Below are 13730 nucleotides of genomic sequence, written 5' to 3' on the forward strand. Positions count from 1 at the left end.
ATTGTGAGATCAAAGCAAATGGGATCAGATCAAGTTCTACAGTTTTATCACTTCCAGTCACGAATGGTAAACAATCAAATGACTAATAGGAGAAAAAGCTCCATGAACACCCTATTCCATAGGATAACCCAGCATATGAATGCAAAAGGCATGGCTTGTGCGTCTCAATTTTCAATAGTTGCAAGAGGAGATTTTAAATAGAACAGCGCTCACTTCTGTCAAAGGCCTATCCAGTGAAATTTTTGAATGAGCCTCAACTTAGATGGCCAGCAGTCCCAGCCATAATAGGCTAAAAGCTCATTAAAATCAGAGTCTTAAAATGTGTTTATGCTGGTCTTTCTGTAGTGTGCTCTGTATCTCAGCCTAGTGGAATTGAAATATCTGAGACCTAACCAGTGGCTGTAAATGGGACTGTTAGAAGTCACTCTGGAAACATTGAAGATACATTTTTGCAGGGCTTCCCATGGAAAATGAATGCACTTCTCAAAAATCAACCTGCCGACTGCCAGTCCCTCCACCCACCCTGCCCTTCCAAGACATTGGTCCATTCCGCTCCCTCCAACTCTCGAACATAAGGTTCTGTCAGCTCAACTCCTTGGAGGAGCTGTTGGATTTCTCACCTCCAAACCACCCATTCCCCCAAGCAAGGGGTTTGCCCATCATTGCTCATTTAGCAATGCCAGCTCAGTGATTTTAATTTAAACTAAGTTTGTCACCAAGTGCTTTCTCTAAATTTAGCTCAGAGCTGCATCTTTCAGATATTCTCAACAGCAGCGAATAAATCTCAGTCAGAATATTACCGTTTCTACCCCTCCAATCTGAAGTTCAGTGATCACAGCATACAGCTCTTTTCTTGATAGTTCACTGCCATTGTAGATTTCTGAGAGGAAGTCATTGGCCGGACAGGCTGAGTGTCTGTTTAATCTTCCATCAATGTGGCATTTTGCTAAAACAATGTACACAAGCAAAAGCTTGATTATAAATATATAATCAACAAACCAGAATAGCTAAATATACAAATTCAGATCAGTGTGCCAATCTTCAGTCATTATAGGTATTTCCAGTTAACTTCAGTTACTAGGAATAAATATTTCTTGAGACACTCTTTCTCTCTCTTCAGGTACCAAAACCCGAGAGGGCGTTGGTGACCATGGACTTCGATGTTAATCTTGTTCGAGAGGCACGGCTCAACTTTGTTGTTGATACGTTCATCCAATTTGGAGGCTCTTTTAAAAAGGTTGTTCTTTTTTACCACTGATCTTTCAGATCAGTACCAGACGTTCTCATAGAATTTACAGAGCAGAAGGAGGCCATTCGGCCCTTCGAGTCTGCACCGGCCCTTGGAAAGAGCATCCCAAGTAAGCCTACACCTCCACCCTATCCCCGTAACCCCACCTAACCTTTTTGGACACGAAAGGCAATTTTATCATGGCCAATCCACTTAACCTGCACATCTTTGGACTGTGGGAGGAAACCGGAGTACCCGGTGGAAACCCACGCAGACACGGGGAGAACGTGCAGACTCTGCACAGACAGTGACCCAAGCCGGGAATTGAACCTGGGACCCTGGAGCTGTGATGCAACTGTGCTAACCACTGTGCTACCGTGCTGCCCTTTCTAAATCGTAAGTTTGTTTAATGTACTGAAGATGTTCCAACTGTCTCTTTCCTGATCTTTATCAGGTGAGTTATTTTGGTCTCAGATTTTGCTAGCATCTCGAGACTATCAAATGCTTCATAGAATTATCGTGAGGAGAACCTAAACTCTTTTATTTTCAGTTCAGATATTATTTATAGGATGAATCACAAGAATTCCATCTTTTCAGTAAACTTAGATTCAGACAATTTGTGTGAGGTGACCTAAAATCTGCACTTATCCCAGTCTTGTTTATTGCTCTTTTGCCTTCCTGATCTTGCTAACTGTCTAATGTCTACCAGAGTTGAAAAACAAGACATACTTTGAATTGTTTCACACAAACAATTTTGTTGGATAAACAATTATCTTGACAAGTGATAAATGCCTTGAAAAAAAGCAGTTGTTTGATATCGAGTCCAAAACTGGGGGCCATAAATATAAGATATTCACCAATGAATCTAATAAGGAACTCAGAAGACACTTTTTTTAAAAGTGTGGAATCTGATCATTTGAACAGCGGCCATGGCAGAAGTAGAAGTGGACTGTTTGGTCCATTAGACACAATAGGGTCAGGGAAAATAGATGGTAGTAAGGGGAAAGGAATGATGTAAAGAAGCTGAGCATGAAATGGCTGGCAATGAAAGATAGGGGTAATAAGCCAAAGCTCAGGTGACCCTTTGGGGAGGGGAGGGAGAATGCTACATTAACTCTGGAGGCAAATTGTTAGCACTGATGGGGAAGAGTGCTGGGTTGAACTATGCTGTTTTGTGGAATTGTGGGAGGAAGGAGAAGAAGAGTACAATGTTGAATTTGACAGGGAAAGAGGGAGATAGGGGTCCATCCCACTGAAGTAAATAGCAAGAAAATGGCAATTTAAATGGCCCGCCTCACCCACCTGTGGAGATGGTAGCCATGATGTGGAGATGCTGGCGTTGGACTGGGGTGAGCACAGTAAGAAGTTTTACAACACCAGGTTAAAGTCCAACAGGTTTGTTTCGATGTCACTAGCTTTCGGAGCACTGTTCCTTCCTCAGGTGAAGGAGCAGTGCTCCGAAAGCTAGTGACATCGAAACAAACCTGTTGGACTTTAATCTGGTGTTGTAAAACTTCTTACTGTGCTTACCTGTGGGGAGACATGCCATGGCGGAAGCGTAAGATCCTGACCAAAGGGGGGCTTCAAATTAGCCACAGTGCACCAACTTTAATTTAATAAATTAAAACAATTCCAGGGACCATGTGCCTGGACCCTCTCCTCAGAAAATGCATCATCAATTCTGTACCTTCTGCAGTTTGATTTCTCCATCAAGCTTTCACGTGTTAATGGCCCAGATAATCTGTTCCTCAGAGGGCCATAACCCATTGGTACCCCAGAGGATGTGCCTTGGAAGATCCCACACAAAAACTGGGTGGGGATTGCTCAGAAAATTTCAATTTCTCTTGAGAAATTACCCTGCGTCTGGAACCATCTGAAACTCTGGTTTACAATCGGAGATTTTGGATGGTTATAACTTACTTACCACAATGATTACCCAGGGAAGGTTAGGGGAATTAAAATCTGTTCTGATACCTGTCTATCTATGGTACTGATCACCTGACCCCCATGCCCTCCTGGTCTCCCCGCCAACCCCACCCCCTCACACCCAATCTGACTACAGCCTCCATCTGACTACTCCCCCACCACCCACAACTAACCCCCACTTGTGACCACCTGACAACCACCCAAACCCCGACTACCCCCATCCCTAGACTACAACCCCCAACCACCGACTACATTCTCCCATCCTCTGACTATACTCCCCACACTGACCATCTGACTAGCGACCCCACTCCCTGACCCCCCCCCCCCACCCCAGAACACACCCCAACACAACTACCCTCCTGGCCACCCTCCTCCCCCAACCCCTCCTGATCACCCGAGCCCCCATTCCCAGACCACCAACACCTACTGACTGAGCAGGCAACCAGCCCCCAACCAACCACTCAACCCAACACCCGAGCACCACCCAGCCCACCATAACCCTTTACCCACTTACCTTACACACTTGCCTTCTCTCCTAGATTGTCAAAGTGGCTTGGACATTCAAGCAAACCTAAATATGGCAGCTAATTTCATAAAAAGAGTTGTAGCCTCTTGGCCCCCAACGCTTCTGTACTACACTGAAGGATTCCAGGAGAGGTGGCACCTCAATTTCTGAGCAGGCCTAAATGGGAGGTCCGGCCAAGAAATTCAGAGCCCCACTCAAAGGTTAAAAAAAAAGGAGCGGAGTGGCAAACTGACCATGATTGCCACTCCACGGCAGATTTGGCCCAGTGCTTTATTCCTCCAATACAAGTAAAGGTTTGATCCTCCATTTCACATTCTGCTATTAACACATTCTGCCATCGGACCTTTAGACCACAATTAGCACGTTTCATGAGCCTTTAACACTATGATTAACTGGTCTTGTGTCCATTACATCTTTATCAATTCTTTCTGAGCTCCCACCTGCTTCATATCTTCTACATTGCGCCACTTCTCCCACAGGATAAAATCCATCACTTTGCCACCTCTCTTCAGCGCTGAAGAAGTGTGATACGGACTGGTAACTTTAACTCTGTTTCTTTCCCCACAGATGCTGCCGGACCTGCTACGTTTTTCCAGCATTTTCTGTTTTTACTTTAGATTTCCAGCATCTGCAGTATTTTGCTTTTATTGTACAAGGAATGTTGAGTACTCTGGTTCTTTGGTTGAAATGCCATGTGACTACTAGCTTTTGCATCAGTCGATGTAAAATTAGAGCCTTTCTTGAGGGGTTAGCTTTTTGGCTGCTCTGTTAGCTTTCTTGAAACTGTTGTTTAGATTTTGTTAGTTTTCTAGTTTAACATGAGGGCTATTGGCTCTTAGCAGATTGGCCGCTTCAGAAATTGAAGTTAAAAATAAAATAAGTTTTTCATATAATTTTTCAAGAATTTGAGTAAAAGAAATATGGGCAAGGAACATGAGAAAGCAAAACAAAGCTCTCTGACGGGTTAATAACTGTCACTATGCCCACAAGTCATGTTGAAAGTGTTTTATCTTTGCTAATCTACTTCAGCTATTTTCACTACTGAAATGGGAATGTGGGTGTGTCAGTCAATAGTGCCGCGAATGAATAAGCTATGTGCGCAACAAGAGCTGCATATCCCTGTCAGTTCAGTGACCTCAGCCAGTGTCTCATGTTAACCTTAGACAGTTATAAACAGTTGGCCATAATACCGATTCCAGGTCATTCAGTTTACGAGTGCAAATCTGATGACTGTACCTAAAGCGTGCCAGTCGAGTGAAATGACAGCAGGTTCACCATTCAATCACATGATCTAAAAAGTGACTTCAAATCTCTTTTTTTTTTGATAGACTGAATAAAATGAATCCTCATTTCTCAAAATATGGATAGGTAAAACAATTATTAAATTAGGCACAATTGCTACCTTTATTCTTTCATAACATATCAATTCAAATGATATTGATTTTCAAAAGGCCTTTGTAGCAGAGACCATGGCATAGAAAATCAAGAGGACTATAATCACACAGGCCAGGAATTGGTGAAGAAGAGGGGCAGAAATTACATTGTGGATGTAAAATGAAGTTTCTTGTACTGTAAAATGTGACAAGTGGTGTTCCACAGAACTCTGTGCTGGGACAATGCTTGTTTAGTACATATACATAAATACTTCAGACTTCAGAAATGGGGAAACAAGATTGAAATTTGCAGCATGCATCAAATTTGGGGTATAGCAAATTGTAACATTGACTATGAAAGACTGTGGAGACAAAAATGTTATAAAGATGCAGAACGATGAATTTCAATGTAGGGAAAGGTAAGTAAAACATTTTGGAAGTAAGAACAGGGAAAGGATGCACCATTTTAAAAGTTAACATTTTAAATGATGAGGAGGAGCAGGTGGTCTTGGTTTGCAGATGCATTGGTCATTAAAATGATTAGCAGAGATGGATAAGGTCATTAAACAAATAGGCAACTGGAATCCTTGGTTTTGTATACAGAGGCACAGGGCTGTATTCGGAGCAGTGTGAGACTTCCATCTTGGATTGGATTTGTTTATTGTCACGTGTACCGAGATACAGTGAAAAGTATTTTTCTGCGAGCAGCTCAAGAGATGATTAAGTACATGAAAAAAGGAAATAAAAGAAAATACATAATAGGGCAACACAAGGTTACACAATGTAACTATGTAAGCACTGGCATCGGGTGAAGCATACAAGAATATAGTATTAATCAGGTCAGTCCATAAGAGGATCGTTTAGGAGTCTGGTAACAGCGGGGAAGAAGCTGTTTTTGAGTCTGTTCGCGCGTGTTCTCAGACTTTTGTATCTCATGCCTGATGGAAGAAGTTGGAAGAATGAGTAAACCGGGTGGGAGGGATCTTTAATTATGCGGCCCGCTTTCCCGAGGCAGCAGGCGATGCTGCATTATCAACAGATGACCATGTACTGCAACCATATGGCCATTCTTTCACTGTCGCTGAGTTAAAAGACTGGAGCTCCCTTTCTAAGAGCACTGTGGGTGTATCCACACAACATGGACTGCAGTGGTTCAAGAAGGTAGCACCACAATCTTCTCATGGGAAATTAGGAATGGAGAACAAATCCTGGCTTAGCCAGTAATGCCCACATCCCACAGAAGAATAAATAAAAGAAACTTTCAGCAGAATCTCCAACATCAACATGGGGGGGGGGGGGGTGGCGGGCGGCGCGGGTGGGGAGGAGCACAGTAGCACAGTAGTTAGCACTGTTGCTTCACAGCACCAGGGACCCGGGTTTGATTCCTAGCTTGGGTCACTGTCTGTGTGGAGTCTGTACGTTCTCCCTGGGTCTGCGTGAGTTTCCTCCGGGTGCACCGGTTTCCTCCCAGATGTGCAGGTGAGGTGGATTGGCCATGATAAATTGCCCCTTAGTGCCCAAAAGGTTAGGTGGGGTTACTGGGTTACGGGAATAGGGTGGAGGCATGGGCTTAAGTAGGGTGCTCTTTCCAAGGACCAGTGTAGACTCGATGGGCCGAATGGCCTCCTTCTTCACTGTAAATTCTATGATCAACAAAGCAGAGAGCCATTAAGGAATAGGGAAAATCAGTCAGTCCCAGACAGAAATAATAACTGATGCACCAGAAGAGAGAAGGCTACTTAAATAGAACAGAACAGCACAAAGATCAACACATTGATTATGTTTAGAACTCAAATTGACCAGGTAGCGATAGCAGAGTCCTCTTTCCTGAAGTGTAATATTAGACCAGTCTCTTTTTTAATGAAAATATAGCAGCTTTCATAGCTCTTTGCCATCTTTAATTAATGACAATTTTCCACAGTGGGATTTGAGCTTGCAACGCCTTTGTCACTAGCCTAGTAGCATAATCATTGGGCAACTGCAGCCCTCATGTTGAAGCAACAAGCATTAGCTATTGTTGTTTATTCTTTCATAGGATGTGAGCATTGCTGATTTGTTGCCCATGCCTAATTACTCTTGAGAAGGAGAATTTACCAGTTTAAAGGAAATTAGCCTTTAACAAAGAGGACTATTGAAGACTATGGGAGCAAACAGTTGGTCGAGGGACGTGGTTGATCCGAGGACTTGTGTGGAGAAAAGTGCCAATGCAGACTCGATGGGCCAAATTGTCCAATTCTGTGTTATAACATTCTCTGTTTTTTTGCTTACGATCTATATTCTTTAGGAACTAGCCATGTAGTAAATTATATACTGTTGATCAACCTTTGAAAACTGGATTACATAAAACCCTGTTTGATTAAATAAAGATCTCTTCCTGGTTGTTGATAAGAGCCTACGTGTGAAGTTGGCTTGGGTAATCTGAATGCAAAACAAAATGATTATCAGCAACTCCATTTCTATGAATATTTCCATTTCTGGCATCAACCAGTCTAATGGTTTTTCAAAGTGTGATTGTGAAACAATGCCAGTTGTACTGAATTTGAGGCTGCTTGCTGCTGCTGATTATATTCATCAAGGACTGACTGAAAAGCTGAGAATGTCCTTTTTATTTAGTATCTTACAATCAATATTTACACAGAGCGGACTGGAGAACAACTGCTACAGAATAGTGATGTTATGGAGTTAAGCACCTCCAAACAATGCATTCCTGCTCATTGTGTACCCTCGTGAATCATGGCATGCAAGTGTGTACCTTATGTAAGGTGGAGCTTCAAACAGTCCAATGATAATGGAATAATGGATAAATAAAAAGTGGAGCCTAGAACCGCTGCTCTCAAATAGCAATTACTTTGTTTGGCACTGACTGATTATTCATACTACAACAGATATTAAACCATCAATCCATAGAATCCTTACAGTGCAGAATGAGGCCATTTGGCCCATTCGTCTGCACCAACCCTCTTAAGAGCACCCTACCTAGGCTCACTTCCCCGCCCTATCCCTGTAACCCCACCTACCTGCATATCTTTAGACACTTAGGCGCAATTTAGCATGGCCAATCCACCTAACCTGCATAGCTTTCGACTTCATTGTTCTTCATATTCCATCAAATACTAAACTAACAGTTAATGGAAAAGTACTGCTTGGTAACTGGTTTGTTAAATGAGAATCATTGAGGAAACAAAGACTACTTTCTGTTCGAAATTTTTTTTGCAAGTGTACGAAATATGAACCCTTTCCTCCTGTGTTTAATAAAATCACCAACAACACATTTGGGTTGATAGTGCCTCAAACTTCTCAAAATTGCCTGCAAGATGATGCCTATGACAAAGCAGGATGGGTGATTTTCATCCAATCAATCTGTATTAAGACATGAATAGATATTCCAGAGGTGAAGGGTCATTATAATCCCATTCTTAAGAGTATTAACATTTCAAATTCAAAGATCTTGAGAATTCAGGAGCTCCCCGAGAATATACCGATGTTGAAATTTTAGGTATTCATAGCTGTTCAAAGATTTCACAATTGAAGAATTACATTTACTCCATGATCCGTAGGACTAAATATCAATTTTCCAGAACTCTTTTGTGAATATTATTTCTGTAATAGTTGGCATTGCTAATATGCCCTTTAATCAGGCATGTACCTGTTTTGAATATATTGTCCCAAGCTTCCGTGTGGTCCTTCCACGTCTTTGTATTAAAGCTCTTATGAAGCCCAACTGGAGTCACCATCATCTTACCAAATGTATTCATTATCTGAGATATACAGGAGGTAAAAAGAATATGGTCATTTGCAGATTACATAGAGGGAAATAAATGCATTCTGTAAAAATGATATTTGCTCCTTTCCATTGTGTTGTACTCAATTATTTCTGTTCTTCCTGCTTATAAAATGAATTATTTATTTGAATCAAAAATCTACAAGATGCTTCTTCCAATAAGAAAGATACGGGTTGGGGCGGTATGGTAGTGCAGTGTTTAGTACTGCTGCCTCACGGTGCCGAGGTCCTGGTGCCAATCCTGCCCTGGGTCACTGTCCTTGTGGAGTTTTCACATTTTCCCTGTGTCTGCGTGGGTTTCACCCCCACAACCCAAAGATGTGCAGCGGAGGTGAATTGACCACTCTAAATTGCCCCTTAATTGGAAAAAAAAGAATTTGGTACTCTAAATTTATTTTTTTAAAGATACAGGTAAGCAGTTTATTCTGTCAGACATATCTGTCTAACAGAGGTTTGTTCTATTAGTCTACATTCACTTTATATCACACATTTTTGTGAGGTGCTCTATTCCTGCATTATTTCCTATAATTCAGAATAAACAGAGAACATTAAAAATACGTAACAGTTCTATCAGCATCTATAAAGAGAAAAAAATGAGTAAATGTTTTTGCATGTGGGCCTTTCACTAAAACTTGAAACTTGTGTTTTATTTAGATTTTCCTTTTTTACCATTTTAATTGATAGCCAGCTTTTACCCAAAAAGAATTATACAAGGTACTGCAGAAAATTTCACTTGTTACATCTGCAAGATATTAATCCATTAATATAATTTATTGCACTGTATAGTTAGTGATCATTTTGCAGAAATCAAATCTTTTTGGTAGACTGTTAAGACTAATTGATAATCGACACGAAACACTTTGTTGCTGTGTACTTACAATTTTAATTGCCTGGATGAAGTTCAAAGATTCTTCAACTACATTTTGTTCCAGAAGGCCAAATCTTTTATCATATAACACCAAGCAAATTGCTATAATTAGAAAGTTACTGATAAGTGCAATTGCCAAACATAATACTCATATATATGACATGTTAAATTATATCTATATGCTTTAATAAAGAACTAAAGGTGATTATTTGCAAATAAATATTGAATTTAAATATATATTGTTTACAACTTATGACAGAACAATTAAGGATGCGGTATCTGAAGAATGGAGGGAAACATTTTAATGCTACGTGGGTACTTGTTTTTGTAAAATGCCTTTCCTCATATTTTTGGGGTAGAGTACAGTGTAGAGGTTGAAATCCTCCCCGGAGAACTTTGACGAGGAGAGGGAGGGAAAGTTGAAAGGTTAGTCAACAATGATTCATCCCTGGTGATTTTTATTAGCTTGTTCCGGAGTGGTCTAGGCAAAGGTTGGGAGATCCTTCCTACTGGAGATTGGAGAATGAAATGGGCAACCTAAAGCTTCAGGGGGCAAGGAATTCTTAACAAATGGAGGGAGGACATCCATATCAAACATGTTCTTCTTCGTAATATATCCTTATAAACATATTCAAGTTTCACAAATGTGTCCTTGTGCAATCCTTCTTTAACATTTAGTCATAGAATCATAGAATTTACAGTGCAGAAGGAGGCCATTCGGCCCAACGAGTCTGCACCGGCCCTTGGAAAGAACACACTACTTAAGCCCACGCCTCCACCCCATCGCCGTAACCCAGTAACGCCACCTAGTCCTTATTGGATGGTAGGTTGGAATTGAAGAGTGGGAGTCATGAATCTCACCTTCACTCCTCAAAAAAAAAGCTTTGAGTTGAGCCACATTTGAACCCCTTCTTGGTGTTTTTGAGAAAACATTCTGTGTGGACAATGGCCATTAATGATAAACATTGCAAATGCACTTCAATGGGAACATTCTTGATGTTTTAATGGAAATGTAATTTATTGGAAGACATCTGTGCCCCCCAAAAAGTTGGAATATTTAAATAATCTTGACCCAATTAACTTGCTCCAATTTTTAAATTGGATTTTATTCGAAATGTGGTGAACAAAACTACTAATGAGAATTTGTAACTCTATTCACTTATCTTCGATAACCCCCAAGTATGTTTGGCGTGACTTTCACAAGAACCTACTTTCAAAGGACCATTTGTTCAGTTCCTGGTATAGATCATTAATCTTCCCTGTCTTGTCACGGAGCTTATCCATTCTGCTGATGAAATCTTCCAGAACCTGAGAAACATTCAGAAAAACAAAGTAAACACACACACATTCCCTGGATTGTATCGGCACCAATGGAGAGCAGTGGGGAGCTCCAGTCTGACAATCTAACCATTGCATTTCTGGATTTTTCTCTACTTGTCTAATCGAAGCCATAATCTTTCTCTGTGTGGCGAATATAAGATAATCACAACAGCGTTGTTTACCTGTGGAGAGTCAATACCGCCTTATGCAAGTTAGTCTGCATAAGGCGGTATTGGCTCTCCACAGGTAAACAACGCTGTTGTGATTATCTTATACCCTCCCCGAGTGTATCAATATTTGTAAGTAAAAACAATTTTTGAAACCCACTGTCTAAAAAGCTGCTTTGCTGAGTACAATTCACTTCACCAGCCGGGTTAGTTATTTTTTTCACCCTTGGCTGGAAAACTGATTTGTTTTCGTAATGTTTAATCATCCTTCCTCCACTGCTGCGCCGACATTTCGTTGGCAAAGTCCGGACGTGTTTGCGGAGCTTATCCTGGTGCTTTCCAGCACAGATCCCAGGTGTTGGCGACTGAAGCAACACCGCCCCTCGGCAAACAGGGAACTGAGGTTACACCGAGACCTTTTCTACATTGCTTGCCAGGCTCGGCTTCGACACACGCTTCGTGACATGTTAAACTTGCTTGTACTAATATTTTAATCCGTGCATTGAAAAAAACCCAGTAAAATTGTGCTTTATTTTCAAAGTGCGTGCTTTTTGCACAGTCTTGCAGAACCCTGTGAGGTGGACAGCTCTCTGGTTGCTATTTTGCACCGATTGGCATGGAAGCTCGCTAAAGTAAGCGTCATGACAGGGACAATTACAAATAACCCTATGTCCCGATTGTGACAAATAAAGGGTTTTGTAAAACCTCGCGACCAGCGGTCTAGCAGAATGTCTTTACCCCGTTGATTTTTCCATCCAGTTTCACTACTTCTGTTGGCTTCATCAGCTTTTTCTGAAATATGCTCCGTACCCTTTGCCAGTCTTTTCCTTCCCTGAAAGTCGAGACAGCGTAAAAGAAGAAACATAACTTTTAAGCCATTGATCGTAACCGTCCGCCAATGGAAGAGACAATCTGTGTTAAACCGAGCAGGTATTTTCCCCTCATCTTTTTTTTGTCTGAAAGCCTTCATTTCCACCGATCTCTGTAAGAGCAGCATATATCCCTTCAGTGCAGAAGGAGGCCATTCGGCCCGTCGAGTCTGCACCGTCCCTCTGTAAGAGCACCCTAACCTAGTCCCACTCCCCCGCCCTATCTCCCTACCCCCACCTAGCCTTTGGACACTAAGCGGCAATTTAGCATGGCCAATCCACCTAACCTGCACATCTTTGGACTGTTAATGTTGGTGATCACAGTCTGATGTTCAATAGTTGCGAATGAGCCAATATCCTCGCAGTAATAATATTCAGAGCAATTCCAAACTTCTGCCATTTGGAAAATGTCTCAATGGAATCCACTCTGTGAGATGAACCGGACCATCGTTTGTATGTGAATGTAGTCACTCAGGGGTTATTGCTAACCCTGGGAGTGGGCTTTGCCCCCAGTACTCACAGTATGAGCAGTCCATACGCCTCGCCTCTGTAGTCCCGGTAAGCTTTCCACGGTTTGATCTCCAGGCGCTGCGGGTAATTGCTCTCTTTCCGGTACAGAGCTTCGAGCAGGCACGGAGCCCCGATGTGAACGGATTCAAACGGCCCCAACTTCATCTTAAAAATCTTCCCAAATTTCTTGTGAAATTCGACCTGTGAAAAAAAGGCGGCAAGCTTAGTGACACGACTGAGGTGGGGGAATCTGCACAATCACCTGGGTGCAATGTGTCCCCATCATTCCTATAGTTAGTTATAGATTTTAAAATAAATATGAGGTAGGAGTTTACTGTGTCGTTCCCTGAAATCGCTAATCCACAGATTCTTATTGCAAATCAATCCATTGGATGAAGCTATTGGTCCCATCCCTCACTTTACCAGTGTTTTGTGCTGCTTTTGGAGCCCTCCTTTCCTAATGATCTCCAGCAGGCTTCCCAGCAGAGGCCAGTTGGTGGGGCCGGGGATGGAGCTGTGCCCGCACGGTGCCATGGCTTTGTTCGAGGCACTGCCAGCTGTGGGGATCGGGATGCGGTGGAGGAACTTGCCCCCTTGTCTCGCCAACTGCAGGAGCAACTCGGCGCTTCTGCTGTGAAATCGCATTGTTTTTTTTGTTTGGAAAAATTAAAAACCACAAACGCGAACAGCAGCAACAAATCAGAAGATCTCCTTTGTGCTATTTGGAAAATGCTGTTTTCTTACCGAATATATAGGATCCAGCGGCTTGTGTTGCCTCCAGCCCCCTGGCCAATTAGAGACGCGAGCTGCTTGGTGTGGCTGACAAGCCCACGGTTCAGTGTGCTCGCGCCAGCAAACACATGGAGCAGATTCTGGGAATCCAGTCAAGTACATCACGAGCCGCTGCGAGTTGGCCCGCACCCCAATCCACAGCAAATTGCAAGTTGCAAACTCACTGGATTCTGAGAAAGGGCACGCTGCAATTCCACTTGGTGTGGGCTGGAATGGGAGCCCCGTATGAAAACCTCATTGAGGAATCTGTAAACAAAATCAGGATGATAGACTGCAAATGACTGCATTTTATTTTTTCAAATTAAAAAATCAATTAAACTGGAACCGATTTATTATAGAATCCCTACAGTGCAGGAGGAGGCCATTCGGT

General features: G+C 42.1%; 1 protein-coding gene across 3 annotated transcripts in view; it reads right to left on the reverse strand.

Moving 5' to 3' along the window:
* The window catches only part of cyp24a1 (cytochrome P450, family 24, subfamily A, polypeptide 1), a 28275-nt gene extending 14847 nt beyond the window's left edge, over positions 1-13428 (reverse strand). For 2 of the 3 annotated variants that reach the window (XM_072514706.1, XM_072514705.1), the window contains exons 1-7: positions 12992-13274; positions 12579-12769; positions 11928-12021; positions 10914-11010; positions 9713-9804; positions 8700-8811; positions 801-946 (exon numbers count right to left, since the gene is read on the reverse strand). In XM_072514706.1, coding sequence (XP_072370807.1) covers positions 801-946; positions 8700-8811; positions 9713-9804; positions 10914-11010; positions 11928-12021; positions 12579-12769; positions 12992-13213 — 954 coding nt within the window. In that variant the 5' untranslated portion in view covers positions 13214-13274. Of the gene's footprint in view, positions 1-800; positions 947-8699; positions 8812-9712; positions 9805-10913; positions 11011-11927; positions 12022-12578; positions 12770-12991; positions 13275-13312 lie in introns of those variants that run through there. The other variant, XM_072514707.1, reaches the window with a different exon arrangement.
* Between the last annotated feature and the right edge of the window lie 302 nt (positions 13429-13730).

The sequence above is a fragment of the Scyliorhinus torazame genome, chromosome 8 (assembly GCF_047496885.1).
Source record: "Scyliorhinus torazame isolate Kashiwa2021f chromosome 8, sScyTor2.1, whole genome shotgun sequence".
In the NCBI taxonomy this organism is placed as follows: domain Eukaryota; kingdom Metazoa; phylum Chordata; class Chondrichthyes; order Carcharhiniformes; family Scyliorhinidae; genus Scyliorhinus; species Scyliorhinus torazame.